This window comes from Arvicola amphibius, chromosome 3 (assembly GCF_903992535.2).
Source record: "Arvicola amphibius chromosome 3, mArvAmp1.2, whole genome shotgun sequence".
NCBI classification, from domain to species: domain Eukaryota; kingdom Metazoa; phylum Chordata; class Mammalia; order Rodentia; family Cricetidae; genus Arvicola; species Arvicola amphibius.
The window spans coordinates 43,656,185-43,680,110 of record NC_052049.1 but is presented as its reverse complement, the minus strand read 5'-3'; the positions used below and the strand labels follow the sequence as shown (position 1 = coordinate 43,680,110).

The 23,926-nt window shown below is 36.5% G+C and overlaps 1 protein-coding gene across 1 annotated transcript in view; it reads left to right on the top strand.

Annotated features, from left to right (window-relative positions):
- Adamts6 (ADAM metallopeptidase with thrombospondin type 1 motif 6) overlaps positions 1-23,926 on the top strand; it is a 200,992-nt gene that overhangs the window by 114,143 nt on the left and 62,923 nt on the right. The window contains exons 14-17 of the mRNA XM_038323313.1: positions 344-446; positions 17,271-17,404; positions 19,622-19,745; positions 20,545-20,625. Of these exons, the coding sequence (XP_038179241.1) occupies positions 344-446; positions 17,271-17,404; positions 19,622-19,745; positions 20,545-20,625 (442 nt within the window). The remainder of the gene's footprint in view (positions 1-343; positions 447-17,270; positions 17,405-19,621; positions 19,746-20,544; positions 20,626-23,926) is intronic.

Sequence of the window (23,926 nt, the reverse complement as noted above, 5' to 3'; positions counted from 1 at the left end):
CAGGCGCTGTTACCAAGGGGCCTTGTGTTCTAGGTTCTTGTCTGGTTTCCGCATGTCTCTGTAAGGAGGTATGATGGCTGCAACACATAAACTTCTGTGGCAACTTTCTAGCATTCAGTTTAAGTCACTGCGGTTATTTCTTCTCACCTAGACGTGCAGCTCAGACACCTCCGTGTGAGTCTGTATTGTAAAATGTTTTTTTTTTTTAAAAAAAAAAAAAAAAGTCAAATGACACCCAGAGGAGATAGGGCGGCAGTCAGTAAATACGAATTTTAGGGACGCTGTCCCTTGGTTTTTGGCATTTTACAACAATGGTACCATTTATGATTTTATTTTATTTTAGCCATGCCCTTTGGGTTCCCGAGATTTTCGAGAAAAACAGTGTGCAGACTTTGACAGTATGCCTTTCCGGGGAAAGCATTATAACTGGAAACCCTATACTGGAGGTAATGTATGACCCAGCAGAGCACTCGTGCTCGAGAGCTTTGCGATATTCACGTGCAGACTTCATGGACGTGGTAGCTAGAATCAGTGTTTGCAGGTCAAAGCAAGAAAATGCGTATGTTATTTTACAAATCGTATGTTTTAGCTTCCCAGTGATAGTTTATATGCAACAGTTAATAAATTATTAACAATTATATTTTAAAAACTAATTTTCTTTAACAAGTTTTTTAAAAATCCTAGAAAGTATGTAGTCACGTAAAACTCATAAAATATGAGCTCTGCTTGAGACTTTCCTGGGGTAAATTATAATCATTGAATATTTGCAATTATCCCCTTAAAACAAAATATGCCGACATAAATCAACTCAATGAACTCTAAAGCAAAAAGGAAACCTATTTATTTTTTTCTGAGTCAAAGGCTAGTGATCTTTCTAAAGATCTATTGTTTGATTTGCTTTCAGTTTTTCCTTTTTAGAAGTTATTGTGTGTGCACACATGAACACAGATTTCCCCAGGACTCTTGTTTGGAAGCAGAGGATAAGTTCCAGAGGTCAGTTTAACCCTTTCACCTTGTCAGGTCCAGGGACTGAACTCAACTTCAAAGGCTTGGTGGTCAGTATCTGTACCCATTGAGCTAACTTGATGGCCGTATTTTAAATTTTGTTCTGGGTAAAGTTTTTGTTGTTTTGCTTTATTTTTGAGAAAATTCTTTTGCTGTGTAGCTCAGGCTTGCTTTAAATTTACTCTCCTATTGACTGAGCTTTCTGGGTGCTGGATTTGCAATGTGTACCAACACGCCTGACTGTATTAAATGTTTTTCCTTGTCTGAAAGCATTTTTGCTACTTAGTTTGGATATGTATCAAAGACTAGTATTTGCCATTAAAAAGATGAGTTTCTTTTATCAGAATATAAACTACATTTTGTTGTGTGGAAAATTTTAATGTACCATGAAAAGTACTGTGTTATATAATTTTGCTTTAAAATTATACAAGAACAGAGTACTTTAAAAACTTTTTTGAGTGTAAGACCTATGTACTGACTACCAATATTTTACCATTATCATTTTATTATACACATGTATGCTCATCTCTCTAGCCACTTATTAATCATGCTGGTTTTGATGCATTTAAATTAACCTGTAGCCATTTTCTTCTGAATGCTTTGGCATATGTACCACTAGCCATCATTCAGTTGTTTACTCATTTTTTTTCCTTTGGCCATAAGAATATGGACAATGAGATGCATGTGTCTTACCTGACACATGTGTTCTTTCTGAATTTTGCCAACTTCATATATCCATGAAGCCTGAGTGAGGTACACACAGTCATCATGACTTCCAAAATTACCCTAGTCCTTACTGGTTCAGATCTATAACTGTTTTTCATAGACTAACAGTCTTAAGCAACAGACATTGACTACTCCTGGTTTTGGAAGCTGGAAACCAAAGATCAGGATGTACTCAGGGGTCAATTCTAGAGAGTGACCTTTTCTGGGTTGCAGACTACCATCTTCTGTTTGTATCTGCCATGACACAAGAGGTAGAAGCTCCTGGACACTAATTCAATTCATAAGGGCCTAATTCCCAAAGGCTCCCTTTTCAAATAACATAATATTGGGCTTTGGCTTTGAACATAGACATTTGTAAAGGACATAAAGCTTAGTCCCAAAACAGTCTTTATAGTTCTTTCCATCCGTAGACAACTCTCTAAGAGGTAAACATTGCTCATTTTTCTTGCATTCTTTAATTATGCTTGCCCAAGAACTTCATATAGTTAGTCTTGCCCATTACTGTTTCTGCAAGACTTTCTTCTACCCTGTGCTTTTATATTGATTCATGTTGTGATATGCAGTAGTTTAATCTTTTTATTGCTAAGTGATATTCTTTGTTTGGCTTTCTGCTGCATATGGATGCCTGGCTTGGTTTTAGTTTTCATTTGTCATGCATGAGCAAGCTGGTGTGAATGGTTCTATTCAGGTCATCTTTAATTTTTTTTATTCAGGTCTTTTATGAGCATATGTTTCCCTTTCTCTTGATTGAATGAACAGGGGTGAAATACTATGCAATAGCACAGGAGAGACCTGGCTTTTTAAAGAAATTGTGTGATGTTTTTAAAAAATGATTGTATCGTCAGGCAGTGGTGGTGCATGCTTTTAATTCCAGCACTTGGGAGACAGAGGCAGGAGGATTTCTGTGAGTTTGAGGCCAGCCTGGTCTGCAAGAGCTAGTTCCAGGACAGGCTCCAAGCAACACAGAGAAACCTTGTCTCAAAAAACAAAACAAAATAAACAAACAAAAAATGATTGTACCATAATACACTTGCACCAACAGTATCTGAGAATTTAACTTCAACATCCTAACCAGTATTTGGTGTTTTCCTGGAAGTTAGTTTGCATTTTCAGATGATTGTGTTGAGCATTCTTTCATGTACTTGGCTGTTCATGTGTTGTTGTTGTTGTTTATATATATTTTACCTCAAAATTGTTTTTCTTTTAAAATCAATTTTAATTGTATTAATTTATTTTTGATTGATATCTATCTATACTTATGTGGTGCAGTATGGTTGGTCATTTGGGGAATTTGATGATCATATCAAGATGACAGGAAGCACACACTATTATTATTTATGTGTTAAGGGCCTTCAAACTCTTCTCTAATTATTTTGAGGCATATACAAGTTGTCATAGACATAGTTGCCTTACGGAGACTGGGAGAACTAATTTCTCCTATTTTGACATCTGTTATCCAACTTTTCTCCATTTTCCTTGCCCCGTAACTTCTTCTATCTTTTTTCTTTTTTTTTTCTTTTTTTGTTTTTTCGAGACAGGGTTTCTCTGCAGCTTTTTTAGAGCCTGTCCTGGAACTAGCTCTTGTAGACCAGGCTGGCCTCAAACTCACAGGGATCCGCCTGCCTCTGCCTCCCGAGTGCTGGGATTAAAGGCGTGCACCACCACCGCCCGGCTCAACTTCTTCTGTCTTATAGTGACCATTGTTCATTCAGTGTGATCAACTTTTTCTCTTTCACAGATGAATGTGAACATGTGACATTTACTTTTGTCCGCCTGTCTTATTTTACCCCAATATAATGTATTCTAGATCTATCAGTGTTGTTACAAATGATGTGCTTCATTCTTTCCATAGCTGAATAATATTCCACCAAGTTTACATGCCACACTAAAAACTTCAGTCATCTATCAGCAGGCATCTTTATTGATTTCATTTGTTCGGTATAGAGAGTAGTGCTGAAATAAGCATATATGCAGGTGTGTTTTTGATCGAGGATCTCAGCTCCTTTTAACATAGACAGTAATAACATTATTGCCTTTCTATCATAGTTCTACTTATTGTTTGAGGCATTTCCATTCTATTTGTCATATTTGCTATATGAATTTACATCCCTAGCCATTGTGCCTAAGAGCTCTTTTCTCCACACCATATTAATATTGGTTACTTTTTGCATTTTTAAAGATATCTGCTCCAACTGAGATGAGATAGTATCTGTGTGAAGGTAAAAGATATCTAGCCTTTTGCCCATTTTTAAATCAGGTTATTTGACCATTTGTTTTGTTTTTGTTTGTAATAGGGTCTTCCTTTGTAACTCAAGCTGAGCACAAACTCATGATTCTCGTACCTCACCCTCAAAAGTACTGAAATACCATTGCATGCTTCCATACACACACACACACACACACACACACACACACACACACACACACACCTTGTTAGTTTATTATTGTATTTTTTGCTTATTTTATTATTATAATTTTTGCAGCAAGGTCTTGTTTTGTAGCCTATAGTCCTACACCATATAATTTAAATGTATCCCCCTTCTCTCTCTCTCTCTCTCTCTCTCTCTCTCTCTCTCTCTCTCTCTGTGTGTGTGTGTGTGTGTGTGTGTGTGTGTGTGTGTAGGAAAGAGAATAAGAGTGCAGAGAAAGACTGTGGTAATTATGATTGCATTTTCTCATCAAATGTATATTAGTGGTATAAAGTGCTACTTTTCTGTCTTGATTTAATCTATCCCAATATCAGTTAACTTACCTATCAGTTTTAATAGATTTTGTTGGTCTATCCTTGAGAATGTTCCCTATGCTATAAAATGTGTATTTTCTAGATATTGATGAAATGTTCTGTAGATGTCTATCAGGTCCATTTGCTGTATTGTAAACTGGATGCTATAGACTGGATATATTTATTTATTTATTATTGTTATTTCCTCTTATTTGATGATCTATTCATTAGAGCTATATAGTGACCATGATTACTTTTATAGATTTTAAATTAAAGTCTGTGTTTGCTGATGAAAATATAGCTACTTCTGTTTACTTTTGGTTTCTGTTTGTATGAAGTCTCTCTTTTTAGCTTTTTATGTACATCTGTATGTATCATTACTAGTGAAGGGAGTTTCTTGTAAGGAGAATATTGACGTCTTTTTAAAAATCTACTCAACTACATTAAGTCTTTTGATTACAGATATTAGTCAATTCAAGGTCATTTTTGATAAGGACTTGATTCAGTCGTTTGTCAATTACCTTGTGATCTGACGGCATATCTTTACTTCTTATACTCTTTAGCCTTGTGATCTGACGGCATATCTTTACTTCTTATACTCTTTAGCCTTGTGGTTTGGTACTTTTCCACAGTGATAAAATTTGATTCATCTGTACATCTTCCTTACCAATGAGTTTTATTCTTTCATATATTTTCATGATGACAGCTCTCTCTTTTGCCTCTATATTTAAGGAATCTTTGAGAATTTCTATTATTTAGTCACATTAGGATCAATGAATCCCCTGTATTCTCCATGAGTGCTCTCTGTGTGTGTAAAACTGGTCTGTTTTCTACAATTATTGGATACAGTGTTCCCGTATATATCCGTGAGAGCAGCCTGCTTGAGAGTGGAATGTAATTGTTTGTATTCTTTCTAATTTTTTTTCTGCTTTCGTTGTACCTGCTATAGGCAGAAGTATGTTCAATCTGTGCTGATTATATGGCTCAGCTTCCTCTTATATTTGAATATATTTCCTTAGGTTTATATACATATAAGATTGTCTCAGAAATATCTGAAATTACTCAGAGATTTAATGTTTGCTATTTATATAACTGTTGCATAGTACATTAGCTCTAAATTTGTAATGAGGTATAATTTAAGCTAATTGGTTGATAAGGTCTTTAACTAAAGAATCATCTCCATTCCCCTCTTTTGTAAAGTTACTTACTATCACTATGCATGTATATGTATGTGAAAGTGCTGTTATGTTCATGCATTGGCTTTTGTGTGGAGGTCAGAAGACAAATATGTGGGAATCAGTTCTCTTTTTCCACTCTGAGTTCCAGGGATCAAATTCAGGTCACAAGGAAAGAAGCACCTTTATTCATCGAGCCATCTTATTGGCCCCTGGGGTCTTTCTTCCATGAATAATTATGCCCCTTTTCCATTAGCTTTCTTGAGGAATAATTGATAAATTGTACATAGGCTAAGATGATGTTTTTATGTACGTGTATGATGTAAAATAGTTCTGAGTGAACTAGCTATTACTGATTCACATGGGTCTCTTTGATATGGGATCCCCTCTGTGTGCTGTGAATGTGCTTTATTACCATTGGTTAGTAATGAAGCTCTTTCCATCAAAGACTTAATAGAGTAAACCAGGTGGAAAGTCCAAACAGAGATATAGAGAGAAAGTAGGCGGAGTCAGACAGATGCCATGTAGCTTCCAGAAGGAGTGAGACGCCAGATCCTTACCAGTAAGTCACAGCCTGGTGCCCATACACAGATTAATAGAAATGGGTTAATTTAAGATGTAAGAGTTAGTTAATAAGAAGACCAAGCAGTGTTATAATTAATACAGCTTCTGTTTGATTATTCAGTTCTGGGCAGCCGTGAACCAACAGGCAGTCTCTGCCTACGGTTCTTTCTTTTTATGTATGGAGAAGGCCTAAGACCTGAATCAAATTTTACATGTATGGAACAAATTTCAAGTATTCATACATTACTATTAGCTACAATATTTCCAGAATTTCTCTTAAAATTTTAATTTTTTACCCTTTGACAAAAATTTTTTCCATCTTAGCCAGTTTCTGATAACCATCTTTCTCCCTTCTGCTTTTCTAAGCTTGACCTTTTTAGATTCTACTTTGGTGAAATCACACAAGATTTGCCTTTCACATGGCCTATTTCACTTATCATAATGTTTTGTAAGTTTTTCTATTGTCTCAAATGTTAGGAATTATTTCTTAAGGAAGGCTGAATTTCAGGTATTCTTGTACTATACATGTTCATGTCTAAAATATATTGTGTCTGTTTGTATATCTCACCATTTCTGTATCTATTCACCTGTTGAGAGACACTAGGGTTCTCTTTATATTATGACTTTTGTGAAATAATACAGCCGTGAAAATGAGAATGTAGTAAAAGCTTTGAGATAGCAATTTTATATTCTTTGGAGATTACCAAAAGCCAAAGTGCTAGGATGTAATGTAGTGTTGCCTTTAATCTTTGAAGAACCTCTATAATGTTTTCGTTTATGCCACTACCAACTTGCGCTCCTAGCAATGATGTAGAAAGACTCCCTTTTCTCAGAATTCTTGCTACCAACTCTTATTCTGTGACTTTTAACCAATAGGTTTCTTGTATTTGTGAGGTAAGAGCTCACTGTTGTTTTGGCAAGTGTTTTCTAGTGCTTAGTGGAAAAAAAACTCCACACTTTCCCAAGTACCTATGGCCACATATATTTATTCTTGGGAGAAACATGTCTATTTTATTTAATTGAGACCAATTTTTAACTAGGTTATTTCTTGTTTTTGCAAAATTTTCCTTGTTCCTTATAAGTTCTGGGTATTGACCCTTATTGCATCATGCCTTGCGTATACTTTTTAGCATTGCACAGATTCTCTTTTCATTGGGGGATTGCTTTCTCAGTTTTAAAGAGGGTTTTACTTTTCTATATCCCCAATTGTTTTTTCTGGCATCTCTGCTTATGCTATAGGTGTCATTTCCAAAAATCCACTGCCAAAGCCAATGTCATGGAATGTTATTCTTTTTCTCTTCTGGTTGTTTTATAGCTTTGGCTCTCCTCTGTAAGTCTTTAATCCATTTTGGGAATTCTTTGTGTGGTGTCTGATAAGGCTATGATTTCAGTTTTTTCCACATGAATTTCTGATTTTTTTTACCACAACTTATTTAAGAGATTATCCTTATGCATTCTTGTCAAATGTATTGAAGATCACTTGCTTTGTGTGCATGGGTTTATTTCACAGGCTTCTGTTATGTTTTAGCATTGCATTGCCTGTTTTAGAAATCACCACTCGATTCTGATTTCTTCAGTTCTGAAATACAGTGTGAAATCAGGAAGTATGATTCTCCCAGCTTTATTCTTGCTCAAGATTTCTGTGGCTATTCATTGTCTTTTCTGATTCTGTAAGAATTCTGGGAATGATTTTTCTGGTTTTTTGCTTATTATCTCTAACAGGATTTTTGTGCAGAGTCTAGGGTTCTCTAATCACAGTGGAAGCAATCAGTTTTCTTACTGTGCAGTTAGGATGCCTTTTGCATCCTTTTCTTTCGAGGCTCGTATTTCTAAGACTGTGTTCATGTGAGGTGATGCGAATGTGCACCTCTTTTCTTCCATCAGTTAGAGGGAATGCCTTTAACTTTTCTCACTTGTGGAGTATGTTAGCTATGGATTTATCAGGATGGCCTTGTGTTAAAATGTTCTCCTTCTGTTCCTAATTAATTGAGAGTTTTCATATTGAAAAGTTGGTTGCATTTTGACATTTTTTTCTGTATTGATTTAGATGATCATTTGAGGTTTCTGTCCTTTGTTTTTTAATATTGATGTTATAGATTTATTGACTTGTATAGCTAGGACCATACTTTTTTCCCTGGCATAAGTCGTACTTAATCATGGTTGCCAGAAAAGGATGCTAGATGTTATTCTAATCTTAAATTTATTGATTTTTTGTATTCTAACCTATTTTGTGCTCTAAAGAATATTTTGCACACACTTCAAATAATACCTTTTAATATAGTTAAATGAAATGTGCTGTGTCTATTTTGTCTACAATAAGCTCAACTCCAGCATTTCTGCATTACTTTTCTGTCTAGATGATTTACCCATTGTTAAAAGTGGAATATCAAAATTCCCTTTTATTGTCTCAATGTACATTTCTCCTTTTAGATCTGTTGACATTTGTTTTATGTGTATTGGTGCTCCAACGGTGAATGTATATGTATTTGCAAATGTAATTTGCAATTGCTTAATTAACTACTGTATTTTTTTTTTTATATTTTTTTTTTCTCATGGTTTATTTTTTTTATATTTAAAAATTTCCATCTCCTTCCCTCCTCCTCCCCCCTCCCTCCCCTCCTTCTCCCCTTTCTCTCCCCTCCTTCTCCCCCTTCCCTCCCCTCCCCTCCAACAGCGGGGGCTGACTGAGAAGCAAAGGACAATGGCTCTGGGCTCTGATTGTTCTTCATGGACGGGCTCTGTGGGAGCCTTCTCAGCTTGGTCGATCACCTTCCTGGACCTGGGGGGAGTTGGGAGGACCTTGGTCTTAGCATAGAGTGGGGAACCCTGATGGCTCCTTGGCCTTGAGAGGGAGGGAGGGGAGGTACTGTATTGTTTTATAATCTCTTTGTTACTTTGCTTTTTTCACTCAGTGTCCTTTTTTTTCTGATATAGTTCCTACTGCTGTCTTTTAATTTCTACTTGCATGGAATTTTTCCATGTTTTCTCTTACAGTTTATGTGTTTCTAAATCTGAAGTTTTATATAGGTTTATATGTATGTAGTATATAGACTTGAGTCTTTTTAAATTTTTCTTAAATTCATTGTGTCCCCTGCATCTTTTAATTAATAAATTTAAGCGCCTTTAAAATTAAAATAAATGTTTATAACAAAGACTTTCTATTACCATTTGTCAGTTATTTTGACTTTTTTATAGATTCTTTTAATCCCATTTGCATTTCTCTTCTGTATATTTACTAAAGTTTTAGCTTTGTGGGTTTCCACGAGGATTACATGAAATATTTTATTATTATAGTGATGTATTTTTAGTTGACAATAATCTAAATTTGATCGCCTAGAGAATGTATACACTTATTTGACTTCTGTTTATAATGCCACATTTTATAACATTTACACATTTTATGTGTATGTGTATGTCTGTTTGTGTGTGTGGTATGTGTGTGTGTGTGTGTGTGTGTGTGTTTGTGTAAGTTTTCTTGTTGCTGTGACAAAATACTCCATAAAACAAGGATTTATTTTGGTTGACAGTCTGAGGAAAGCCTGTTGGTAGGATCATGTGGCATCTGGCCACATTTTGTCCTTAGGCAGTACAGAGATGTGTTAATCAGTGTTCTGTTGCTGTCAGGAGACACCATGACCAAGGTGACTTTTATAAAGGAAAGCATTTAAATGGAGGCTTGCTCACAGTTTCAGAAGTTTAGTCCATTATCACCATGGTGGGGAGCATGGCAGATAGAGGTGTTAGAACAGCAACTGAGAGTTACATCCTGATCCATAGGCAGAGAGAGACTGGGTCTGGCGTGCCCTTTTGAAACCTCAAAACCCACTCCCAATGACACATTTCCTTCATCAAGGCCATATCCAATTCCTGGTGACTAAGCATTTAAATATATGAGCCTTTGGGGCCATTCTTATTCAAACCCCCACAGGAGAAATGAATGTTCATGCTCAGCTGACTTTCTCCATGTCTTCTGTCTCATACTTTGACTCATTTGATGATGCTGTCCATATTCAGTTTGGGCCTGCCCTGCTCAGTTAAACGTTTCCAGAAACACTTTCATAGATAACCCAAGAGGCATACTTCCGTGATGATTCTAATCCAGCAAAGTAAACAATAGAGATTAACCACCACAGTATCTATTAACAAATAATAGTTATAGATGGTTCAAATATTTTTGCCTGTTTTCCATTATGCCAGAATTATGGGTGGTTACATGCTGCCATAGTGGTATTAATATTATTCTGAATTCAATAGAATACTTACCTTTAGCTGTAATTTTTGTACTTTGATGTTACTAATTAGGATCTCTTCCCTGTGATTCCTCTTGTGATTATGAAGTCCCTCAGTTCTTACACACCCTGTAAAGTCTTCATCACACTTATATTTCTGAAGAAGAGATTATCAGATAAAATATGCATGGCTAGCAGTATTTTCCTTTCAACACTCTGGATCTATCATCCTGCTCTCACATACATGTTCATAGGAATTCATAGAAAGACCTATGGTGTTTCCTTGTATGTTATAAAACCTTCTTTTGCTGCTTTCAGCACTTTTTTCTTTGACTTTGGGTAGCTTTTTTTGTGGTAACAGGGATTTCATTCAGTACCTAACATATACTAGGCAAACACGCTATCCCTGAGCTACATCCAAAGCCCGATAATAATTTCTCTCTGTGAAATCTTCGGTTGAACCTTGTTGGAGAACTTCATGTATCATACCTGAATGTCCATCTCTTTCCTCAGACTTGGGGAGTTTGGGGTCATTATTTCTTTAAATAAACTTTTTTCCTCATTTCTTTTCTCTTATTTCAGTTTTTGATGGTTTCTCATAAATTCTGTAGACTTTCTTTATTCCTTTTATTTCTTTCTTTTTTTCCAAATGACCTTATTCTGAGTCCACGGTTCCTTTTATTTCATTGAATCAACTGTTATTGCTTTCATATAAACTTTCCACTTTATATATTATATTCTTCAGCAAGACTTCTGTTCTTTGTCTGTCTCTATTGAGCTCATTTTGTTCCTATATTATTTTTCTGATTTCAACTAGTTGTTCATCTATGCTTTAGCTTCTTTAAATTTGTATATGTGTGGTATATATGCTGTATGTAATTTGTGCATCTCTATGTGTATAGGAGATTGATCCCTGGGACTCATACCTGCCAAGTACACGCTCTGTCGTTGACCTATACTCTCAGCCTGAACCATTATTTTTATTTCTCTATTAAACTGTTTATAAATCTCCATTTTGTTGGAGTTGTTTGCTGGAGTATTATTGTGTTCTATAAGTGGTGTGACATCTCTTGATTTTTATTATAAATAGAACCCTTCATGTTGATGTTTACACAATTAAAGGTCTCCTAAAACCTCTACTGATTGGCTTTTAGACAACTAAATATCATCACCAACAGCTCAGCTAGGAATTCTCTCTTCTGTTAGATGTTGACTATAAATGGGTTAACTACACACTACTTGTTCCCCCTTGGAAAGAAATTATTTAGATTGTATGCCAATTCTGGACCCTCAAAGACAACCCAGGTACAGAGAACCTCCTATTTGTCTCCCCTGGGATAGTAGCCCTAAAATGCTCAAAATGTGTGCATTCTTTCCATTTCTCTCAAGTTGGGACAGATGTCTCTGTCTGTGGAATTTGCATCTGCTTCCTGTGGTATCACATTTAGGCTGCTGGCCTTAAGAAATGGGTCAGAGGTTTATAGAGTTTTAGAGGTGCCCAGGGCCACTTGTGGGAAGGTCTACAGATAAAATATCTTAAGTAGTTCACGGATGCAGTTTTTAAGGGAATCAACTAAAAGCCTTCCTCTTAGCTGGGCGGTGGTGGCGCACACCTTTAATCCCAGCACTCTGGAGGCAGAGGCAGGCAGATCTCTGTGAGTTTGAGGCCAGCGTGGTCTACAGAGTGAGTTCCAGGGCAGGCACAATGCTACAGAGAAAACCTGTCTTGAAAAATAAAAAATACAAAAAAATGAAAGAAAAGAAAAAGAAAAAACAATAAAAAACCCTTCCTCTTGGAATTGTCTTTTTTTGTGTTCCAAAGATTGTTATACATTGTGTTTTCATTTTGCCTTTTATTCTACAAACATTTTGATGTACGTCTTGGTTCTCTCAATGACTCACTATCCACTCTATGTATCTGCATGTTGACTATAATTTCTTCTAATATCAAATGACGCACTGTCCACTTTGTGCATGTGTATATTGGCTATAATTTCTTCTGATATCAAATGACTTACTTTCCATTTTATGTATCTATATGTTGGCTATAATTTATTCTAATATTGACATTTAGTCTCATTCTACTATGATCTGAGAAAATGCAAGAAATTATATGGTTTTTGTTTTGTATTTACTTTATTACCTAAGATGTGAAGATGTTTAGGTACAATATTCTGTACATATTTGTTAAGTCCATTTGATCAATTTAACTATCAAGTTTTTTGTTGAATTTTTGGGTTAATGGTTGATCTATTGATAAGTTACTTAATTATTACTATATTTTGGCTTAACTGTACCTTTAGTGTAAAGTTTGTGAAGTTTAGGACATTACAAAATTCGGGTATATCAGTGTTTGGTGCCTATATGCTTATGATTTTTACAGCAATTTGGTGTGATGTTTCTCTTAAAAACAGGTAGTGATCTTTGTAAGGTTTTCAGTGTGCTTTATCAGGTGCAAATATAGCCACTCTTGCTTGTGCTTTCAATTTCTTGATTGTTTGACTGTTTGTTTCTTTGCCAGTGAGATGTGTTTATTTTTTATTTTATTTTATATTTTTGAGACAGGGTCTCCCTGTGTAACCATGGCTGTCCTGGAACCTACTCTAGAACAGGCCAATCTTGAACTCAAAAGATCCATCTGCATCTGCCTCCTGAGTGCCAGGAATAAAGGCATGCACCACTGCTCCTGGCTTTTTTTTATTGTTTGAGAATTCCACAATACATATATGCAATACATTTTGAAAAAGTCTACCCCCATTTTACCTCCCCTACAATTTCCTTTCTATTAGCCCTACCACTATTTTTCCCTCACAACCTCTTGTGCTCTTTTCTTGCTCCTTTTTTTTAACCCACTAGGTCAGCTTAGTGGTGTCTGTATGTGTGTGGATGTGGAACCATCCACTGGAGCGTGGATGTCCTCTCAGTGGCTGTCTACCTGAAGAAAACGGACTTTCCCTTCTTCATCAGCCACCAGTTGCCAATAGGTCTACCACAGATGGGGTAGAACATCAAGAGGCCCTCCCAAACCCATGCTGGCTTGATCTTGAGCAGGTCCTATGCAAGCAATCACAGCTGCTATGTGTTTATGTTAACATGCAGTCATTATACAGCAATATAATAAAATGTTTTTGCTTCAGATACCCATTAACTCTAGCTCAAAATCTTTCCACTCCCTCTTGCAAAATGACCCCCAATCTTCTGGGGGAGTGTGTCATATGGATATGAATGCTCCACAGTCTTTTAGTTTTCACACTTTAACAAATTGTGGGTCTCAGTATTGATCACCATCTTCTTAAGAAAAAAAAAGCTTGTCTGATGAGTGTTGAGAGACAGTAATCTATGAGTGTAAAGATAAGAGAATATGGGGTAGTTTATTAGGGAATCCATTTAGCTAAACAATAATGCTAGGTTCTCCCCTAGGACTTCTGGCCTAGCTCACAGACTTGGGGCCCAGGCATCAGTTCCATCTTGTGCTTCAGGTTTTAAGTCCACTCAGCAAACAGTTTGCTTACTGTCATAATATTCATATTGCATCAGCAAGTATATCTTGTCAGGCCAGTCATTATTGTAGCTTGTGGGGATTATACTTACGAAAGCCTTTCTAACATGAAAAAGGTCAATAGAAATGAATCCTTCAGGTCAGTATTGGTTTGATTTCTTCCTGCCCTGTGGTGTTTTCAGCAATAGAATATTGCCATCAAATTCTATAGGGTAACCAAAAACAATAGCAATAGCCTATAATGCTTTCTAGAGGGTCTATGGGACACCATTGACTAACAACTAAAATATAAGTAACCCATACCTAGCACTGGGCTTTTCATTTGATAACTTTTGGTGTCTGGGGAAACACTATCTTCGCATTATAGTGTAACTTCTTTAAATTTCTCATATATATGAATATGTATGTATCTTAGGAAGGTTTTCAGTAGTACACGTCCATATGGCATTTTGAAAGGTAATTAATGCTAGTCATCCCTCTCCATTCTTCCACCCTGCCCCTCCATCTCCTTCCCCATTCAACCCTTTCTATTCTATCTGCAATCTTCTTTCCTCCTCTGAGCATCATGTTTCTTTGGGTATTTTCTGCAAAGTTGACTTGATGATAAATTGCTTAATTTTTTCTTATTGAAATAAATTCATTTCCTAGTTGGTATTATAAAATACCTTGCTATAATAAATAATTTTGGTTGATGATTAATATCAGGCCTTCAAATTTTCTTGGCTTAAGATTTTCTGTTGAGATGTCTGATATTTTTATTTGGAAGCTTTTGCTTTTGCTATTGAGTTGGCACTTCTTTCTTATAGTTTTTAATGGTTTATTTAATAGTTTTAGCGTGTTGACTATGTTGTGTTGTAGAAAGACTCTTCCTTAGTCATGCATATTTAGTGTTCCAAGTGACACTTGATCTTGAACATTTCTTTCCCCAGATATGAGAAAATTTTCGATATAACTTCATTGATCAGGTTTTTCTATGACTTAAGCTTTTATCTTGGCTCCTTGACCATTTCCATTCTTGGTTTGGTCCTTTAATTATGTGCCACAGTTTTCAGTTTTCAGATGCAATAGACCTCTCTCTATCTCTCTATCTCTCTCTCTCCCTCCCTCCCTCCCTCCCTCCCTCCCTCCCTCCCTCCCTCCCTCCCTCCCTCCCTCCCTCTCTCTCTCTCTCTCTCTCTCTCTCTCTCTCTCTCTCTCTCTCTCTCTCTCTCTTTCTGCCACTGATGCATTATTACATTGTCTTAGCCTTGCCGTCCATCCATAAGATCCTTTCTTCTCTTGATCTAGTCTATTGGTTATGCTTTCCACTGTGTTACTTGGTCAATGAGTTTTTCATTTTGAACATTTGTTTGACTTTTTTTCAGGATCTCAGTTTCCCTCCTGTGTTTCTCATCCATGTTGCCAATTTCCCTCTACTGCTATCATTCTTATCTTACATCCTGAATTATTTTCTTTACTCATCGCTTGCTTGTTTTCTTGAAGTCATTTATTTTGACTATTTATTTTTGACTGGCATTTCTATATTTCAGTACCATTAGATTTAGTAATTAAAGTTTGTGATCGCTTAGAGGTGCCATGTCATGCTTGCTCATGTTTCTTCTGTTTCTGTGTTGTAATTTAACTATCTGTTTGGATATCTCTGATTTATTTAGTTATTATTTTAGTGAATAATCCCCAATGTGACTAATAGAGAAGAAAACAAACCTCTTTGGGTTGAGGCTTCTGGTTCTGCTTCTCCTACTTAGGATAGGGTGGTTTGCTAGTCCCCAACCCCACACCCACACTGCCCATCCATTTCTCCTCACTTTCAGCTGACTTATCCTCCCTTTGTGATTCCCAGTGGTCCTCCAATTATTCCATCTTGGAGACAGAGATTATTTATTTCCCCCCTGACTCTTCTCATCCATTGTGCCACACAGAGGCTGCTTCTGCTTCACCATCTTCAGGTACCAACCATAGTATAGAGAGTAGTTTGGTAGCCTCTAAAAAACCAGAAGCATTTAAATTGAAGAGAATCTGTGCTTTCATCTTGACTTTAAAAAAAAAAAATCTAACAACATTGGTGTATCCTTGTCATAGAGCAGTGATCTTGTTAGTGGAATGTGCTTTAATTTATTATTGACCCTAGCATGCACTTTGCTTTCTTCTACTTACTTTCACCCTTTGGAAACCTTGTTTCTATGAACTTTATTGAAACCCAGGAATATAATTGTAATTGTGTGCTTTATTTTCTTTGTTAGAAGCAATGGTCTTTACTTCAAAAAGAAATTTGTCAGCCTAACTAGAATAAAACCAGTGTTTTAAACATTGTGAAATAAAGCTCTAAAAATACTTTAACTCATTAATCAGTAATCACTTATTTATACAGTTTTTGCATGTGCTATTTCCATTCCCGTAAAACCACATTCATCTGTTTTTTCAATATATTATATAATCATGATACAATGATTGCTGATTTTTGTTTATTTTTCCACATTAACCATACAAATAAATATGTCTGGGCCATCAAATAGCTCAGTTGCCAAGCCAAATGACCTGAGTTTGATCCCTGGGACCCACATGGTAAAAAGAGAGGAATGACTTTCATGAGTTGTCCTCTGACAACTACACTCAAACACGCTGCTGCACATGTGCCCCATAAACATACGTGCACACACACTTTTCTAAGTTGCTAAAATCACCATTATTATGTTTTTAACAAAACATACTACATATTATTTCAATTACTAAAATCTAATATTTCACATTATCTTCTTTTATTAATCTAATAAAATTGCATAAAATGTAATGCCATTGTTAATTTTATCACTGTTTTGCTGATCTCACATCTCTATTCTCCAGCCCCTTTGAGTACAATTTTTTAAAGACATGTACAGATTTAGTTTTGTTTTAATAATGAGTATCCCTGGTTGATTGACAGCAGAGTTTTTGTATGGGATTTGGCAGATTATATAACAGAATTCTTATTGGTTCTAAAAGTTATTGTTCGTATCTCTTAAAATTTTATGTCCTTTGCTCTTTTTTTAAAAAAAAAAAACAAAGCACTTCCCTTTCACACTTAAAAAAATTCAGTGACTTTCACTGTGATTCACTTGACCTAAGATTTATTGTAATATATAGTGGGTGCACTTGAAAGGCTTAAAGCACAAGGCTACTCAGCAGGTACTCCTTGATGTTGTGTATACAAAAAAAAAAACACAAAGGTTTTTTTAAAGTATAGAAGTCTATACACTAAAGTATAAACTCTGGGCCAGTGTATACATGAAATGAAGATTTGATGAGAATGTCATTAGATCACTTTTTCTTAGGAGAACCGCTCCACTTTTTTCACTTATGTTTTGTTTGTCTAGGTGGGGTCAAACCTTGTGCATTAAACTGCCTGGCTGAAGGCTACAATTTCTACACTGAGCGGGCCCCTGCGGTCATAGATGGAACCCAGTGCAATGCTGACTCACTGGATATCTGTATCAACGGAGAATGCAAGGTGGCTCAGATTTGACTTCTCTTTGTTGGCATCTCTAAGAACTTTGTTTTTTTCCTCAAATAGTAGTTTATCTTGGGCTTTATGTTCAATTTGTTTTGTTGAGACAGAGTTGCCCTGACTGACCTGGAACTTGCTTTGTAGACTAGGCTGGCCTCAAATTCACAGAGATCTACCTGTCTCTCTCTTCAAGTGCTGGGATTAAAGGTGTGTGCACCACTGCCTGGCCTTATGTTCAATTTTTTAAAGCTACATTTTAAATAAATTCAGTTCCAACGAACAACAACAATACAGCACGTGCGCATGCGCGCACACACACACACACACACACACACACACACACACACACACACAGAATGACCCATTCACATATTGCAGAACCATGCCAAAGGTGATTGATTTTTTTTCTGGAATTTTAATTGCATTTATAATAATTGCCAACAGTATTCATTTTTTGGTCTTTAATTTACATTATCCTCCCCTTCTGTTTATAAAAAAATAATAGAAAAGAGAGGGAATAAGAATTCAACTCTTCATGTGGCTACCATATGTTCGTACTGGAAGACTTTATATATTTCATAGTATAATTTTTTCAGAAAGTGTGAAATAGCTATGTTCCACCTACTTTATCTCCTTTTGAAGCATTATGATGGTTTTCATTACACAGTCAGTCTTATTAAAGCATTTACTTTAGCATTAGCCAGACGACTTGGAAAGGGTCAGATCAAATCCATGGATCTTATCGTAATAAGAAAAGCCACAAAACCACTGTTCTCATAACTTGTTTTGCTTGTTTTACTCTGAAGAGAAGCACATTACTAAGTGATGCAAACTGAGGAAGAAGAGATAAAACCAGTGTTTTGCTTAACTTCATAATTTCCCAGTCCTTTTTGATAAAATGTCTCTAGATCTGATAATACAGTTAATGTATACACATGTATGTGAATGTGTATGTCTGCATGCATTTGTGTGTAAGTGTGTGTGCATGTAAAGAAAAAAAGATATGTATTTACTTATGTATATTTGAATAGGTACTTTATCATCTTAAAGTTAAATATATTTTCTAACAGTTTTTAGATAACAAATATACCTATAATTTTATTTTAAAATTGTTTTTAGTGCCAATGGCTAATTTGCATATGTACAAATTAAGACACCAAAATGTATGCCATATATATATGTTAAAAGCCCTTATTTTTGTAATTAAATACAAAATTGAAAGGTGAAATTTTAGCTTCTTAAATTGCATGCTTATGTCTCCTTTTGTTTATGCCAATTTGATTCCTAAACAAGAAACAGATATTTCTTTTTAAAAATCTTACTCAGGTATGAACTTCATAATTAGCATCTAGCACTAACAACTGCCTGAAAGAGGCCATGGTTTAGGAATACTGGCAGACAGTAGGGCTCAGTGGAACCCTCTGTTAGATCCCTGCAGAGGATGAGCTCATGGGACCCTCTGTTAGATCCCTGCAGAGGATAAGCTCATGGGACCCTAGAGGATGAGCTCATGGGACCCTCTGTTAGATCCCTGCAGAGGATGAGCTCATGGGACCCTAGAGGATGAGCTCATGGGACGCTCTGTTATATCCCTACAGAGGATGAGCTCATGGGACCCTCTGTTATATCCTTACAGAAAATGAGCTCATGGGGTCCTCTCTGTTATATCCCTACAGAGGATGAGCTCATGGGGTCCTCTCTGTTATATCCCTACAGAGGATGAGCTCATGGGGTCCTCTCTATTATATCCCTATAGAGGATGAGCTCATGGGGTCCCCTCTATTATATCCCTGTAGAGGATGAGCTCATGGGGTCCTCTCTGTTATATCCCTGCAGAGGATGAGCTCAGTGGGACCCTCTGTTAGAACTCTACAGAGATCCATGAATCATCTTTTCTAGTTCTTGAATTTCTAGACTGGAGTTGAAAGAAGGAGTCCATTACTAATAAATTATAATATTTTAAAGGATTAGAACATTGTATCAATCAAAGAGAGATCTAGGTTAGAAACAGTCATGTTTCTAGGTAATGAATATTCTTTTTTGTTTAGGTATTTAGAAATGTTAGCTGTACTTACTAGAGAATGACATTAAATGGGAAAGTATTTCCTATTTTGATTTTTTTTTACTGGAAATACAAGTAAATAATTAAGTTATATGTATTTATTAGTTATAATTCCAAAAAATTCCCCTTTTGACACACTGAATATTCTCTATTTTCAGCATGTAGGTTGTGATAATATTTTGGGATCTGATGCTAGGGAAGATAGGTGCCGAGTCTGTGGTGGGGATGGAAGCACCTGTGATGCCATTGAAGGGTTCTTCAATGACTCATTGCCCAGAGGAGGTGAGTATGGAGACAACTCTTCCTCTGGTGAACTGCAAAATTAAAGACTCTTGCTTTCCCTTTCCTACCTGCTGCAAACTTCCTTGATGTGGGCCAGCAGTATCCTCTCCCCCAGACAGTGATCCTTTCAGTCTCTTACATGTTAAATGTAGCTTCATGAAGATGTTTAAAGAATGTTCTTTTTACTTCAGTTAGCCTTTCTGTGAGGAAGGTTTAAGGACTGAAAATAACCTTTTGTTCATGCTAGGCAAATGTTCTACCACTGAGCCACACTTCCAGCCCTCTCACTTAAATTATCCTCTTTGATTCTGAATGCCCAGGCAGAAGTGATCCTATTCTTACAGTCTCATTGGGTAGCTATAGATGACACTTACCACTTCCAACTCGCCATGTTTCTTTAAACTGTGATAACCCAGAGAGCACTGGTGCGAAAAGAACATGTTGGAAAAAGAAATACGGAACAATTACTACACATGTTAAGGCTGTAAAATATCTCAAGATGATTGTAGAAAAAATTAAACAGATGCAGGCAGATCTCTGAGTCCATGGCTAGCCTGGTCTACATAGTTCCAGGCCAACCAAGGGCTACATAGTCATACTTTATCTCAATCTCCCTCCCATCCCCCAATTAAACATTTTTCTCCTCATAGACCCACTGGAAATTAGTTTTTCCTTTGCAATTATGAAGTACAAAGTCAAAGAAAAAATGAAAGAATAAAAATTATTGCTAATATTAAATGGCTGCTAAGCACTCATTTTCTAGGTAGCTGCTTATTGCTGGCAATCCTCTGTATTCCAGGTTATATGGAAGTGGTGCAGATACCAAGAGGCTCTGTTCATATTGAAGTAAGAGAGGTTTCCATGTCAAAAAATTACATTGGTAAGTTGTTTTGTTAGATTTTTTAAAATTAATGATGTGAAAGAACTAATACTGAAAGAAAGATGTTTCAAGATGTATCCATATACATATAAATACTAAGCAGAAAAATTAGCTTATAGTTTATACTTTAATATGTTATATTTTATTTTTAACTCAATACTGAGTATAGCTTTCATAGAACAGAATGCATAATTATAACTATATAGTTTGAATATTATTAATGATCATATAAATGCTACAACCAAAGTAGAAAACATTTCTCTGATTCTAAAATTCATTCCCTTTTACAGTTAAATTCCCTTCACTCCTCTTGAGAGATTAATTCTATTAGTCCTAACCCTGGTCTCAGGGAAAAATTGATCTATTTTTATTCAATTTTTATTTTCATATATGTATGGTATGCATGTTTATATGCATGTTATAATAATATAATTTTATAATATTAATATGATACTTGTTCAATGGTAGATGGGTATTTGAGACATATATATATATATATATATATAGTCTTTTACTATTACAAATAAAGCTTCTGTCTCTGTGTGTGTGTGTGTGTGTGTGTGTGTGTGTGTGTGCAGGTACATGTCTTTATGTCAAAGATACAACTACACTTCATGTTCATTACAGAATTATCCACAATAGCCTGAGACCTAAATCCAGGTCCTCTGCGAGAACAGTCCATGCTTTTAACCATTGAGCTATCTCCTTTTGTTTCATTTTTAAGGCTCAGATCTCAGCACCCATGTTGGGCAGCTAACTACTGCCTGTATCTCCAATTCCATGGACTCTGACACCTTTTTCTTGAGTCTGGGGGTACTGCTCTACATTCACAGACCCATACATAATTTACATACACATAATTTAAAATGGAACAGAACAATATGGCTATTAAACCAAGACCTGAACAATGAGAGCTGTTGACATGCCAACGTAGATGGAATAAATCACCTAAGGTCTCTGTTTGGTTTAATTTTAAGAGAAGCCGCTCCACCAACACAAATAACTCCAATTAGACCAGATTAGACCAAATTAAAATGCCCACGTTTAATAAATGCAGCACTTTTGGGTGGTGGACGAAGACAGCATTGTGGGAAGAGGAGCCCAGGCAAATCCCGGAGAGACCACGTGTTCCTTTTTCCAGAGCGAGCCTAAATAGCCTGTGGGAGTGATCCTGACCCTCCCTGGGAGAGGGGTCAGCACTTGGCAGGCTGGGAGCTGGAGTCCTGGCCAAGGCCCCTCCCAGGGGGAGGGGCCTGAGATGGAGCTTTTTGTTCCATTGGCGCTCCACGGATGACTGCCAGGGTCTGGGGTGATGCTCCCAACTTAATATTACAGCCTTACCCTTAGATTAAGAGCTTTAAACAATTAAAAGCTGCTAAGAAAGGGAGAACTCATCTTTCCCATAGATAGGGTACACTAAATGATCATCTAACTCCAAGTGGTCAGCCCTAAAATATATGCATACAAGCAGCACTAAACAGACTCGGTAAGTTACAATTATGTATTTATTTGTGTGTGTGTGTGTGTGTGTGTGTGTGTGTGTGTGTGTGTGTGTGTGTAGCAACAATAATAAATAATAAGAGGCCATGGATTTGAAAGAAAGTGGGGGCATGGGAGGAGTTGGAAGAAAGTGTGTTGGGGGAATTATGTAATTATATTTTAATTTTTAAAATTGAACAAAAAATAAAACAAGAAAATCTTGCTGTGACATGAACAAACCCAAAGATATTTTGCATAATGACATAAACCAGGCACAGACATAGATAACACATGACATGATTTATATGTATGTGCTAAAATTCTCATAAAAATGTGGCTGATTATGGTAAGCCTTGGAAGGAGAGTAACAGATGGAGAGATGTTGGTCACCAAGTATAAACTCAGTTATGTGATAGATAAATCCTGTAGCTATATCATACTACGTCTAATAAGAATGTATTGTTGTGTGACACTATTCCTGGGGAGATGTGAACGAAATAACTACACACAGGAAACAGAGGACAGACCAAATTGGACCTTACCAAAGTCCAACTTGGTGAACCACTTTTATCAGTACTACTTAAAGGAATATGGGTGAAGGGTTACTTACAGGAGCAGGGATTACTCAAAGATAACTGCCTCATCCAGCATGGATGATAGTTCACAAAAACTTGGAACCCAGAGCACACTGCACAGACTGTGGGCAGCTCAATAGGTTAGACAGTGTCCTTTCCCAGTGGCTCAGATGATCTTTGGTCCTTCTAGAAAGTTTGGCAAGTCTGCTTTTTTCAGGATAATTGAACACTCTTGGCTTCTTCCAGGTGACTGGCCTGAGTCTTCTTTATGACCTGGCTCAATTGAGGGTGACTTTAGTCTTTAGTTTATGTGGACTTGAGGAAGGACTGACTGCTCATTTTCAGAGACTTCTGAAGCTATTGGGGTGTTTACTTCCTGATCTAAGGAGTTTTCCTGAGTTCTTCTCTCCCCTTAGTACATCCTGTTGCTTCACCTTCCTGTAAATATCCTGTTGTGAGAAGTTCCTCCAAGGTGGAAGGGTTTTATCTCAGGAAACTTCAGCACAATTGTGTGCTTGACATTTCCCAAGAGAACACACACTTGTCTCCCACACTCACAGAGACCAGTGAGACAGTGGTCATTTTACAGTGCATATCTGGTCATCATGTTGTAAATCTTAAATACCTCAGCTTTTCAGTTTTACACTTAAATACCCGGGGGGGGGGGGGAAGCAATATATGCTTGTATTCTAAAGTGGATGCATGCTATTCCCGTTCTTGTCAATACTTGATAAGGTAGTCTTTGTCCATATGGAAATCATTAATTTTGCTTTGTTTTGGAAGGTCTTATGTAGTCCTACCTGTTCTGGAACTCACTAGAACTCAGACTCACCTGCTTCTGCCTCCTAGGTGCTGAGATTAATGGCGCAAGCAACCACACCAGGCTGGGTATCTTCTTTCATGAAGAGTCTAACAAATATGTTAGCTATTTTTACTCTTTGGTTTTTGGGGGGACAAGGTCTTGCTGTGTAGCCCAGATTAATATGAACATTGCTGTGTAGCCTAAGCTGGGTTGAACTTGTGATCCTTCTACCTCAGGTAAAAATTTGCTTTAATTGGGTGTTCTGCATATACTCTAGTTAGAAATCTTTCACATATATGCTGTGTGAATATTTTCTCCTACTATGTGTTTTGCTCATTCTTTTTGTATGTTTGTTGTTTTATTTTGTTTTTCAATACAGAGTTTCTCTGTGTAGCTTTAGAGCCTGTCCTGGAACTAGCCCTTATAGACCAGGCTGGCCTCAAAC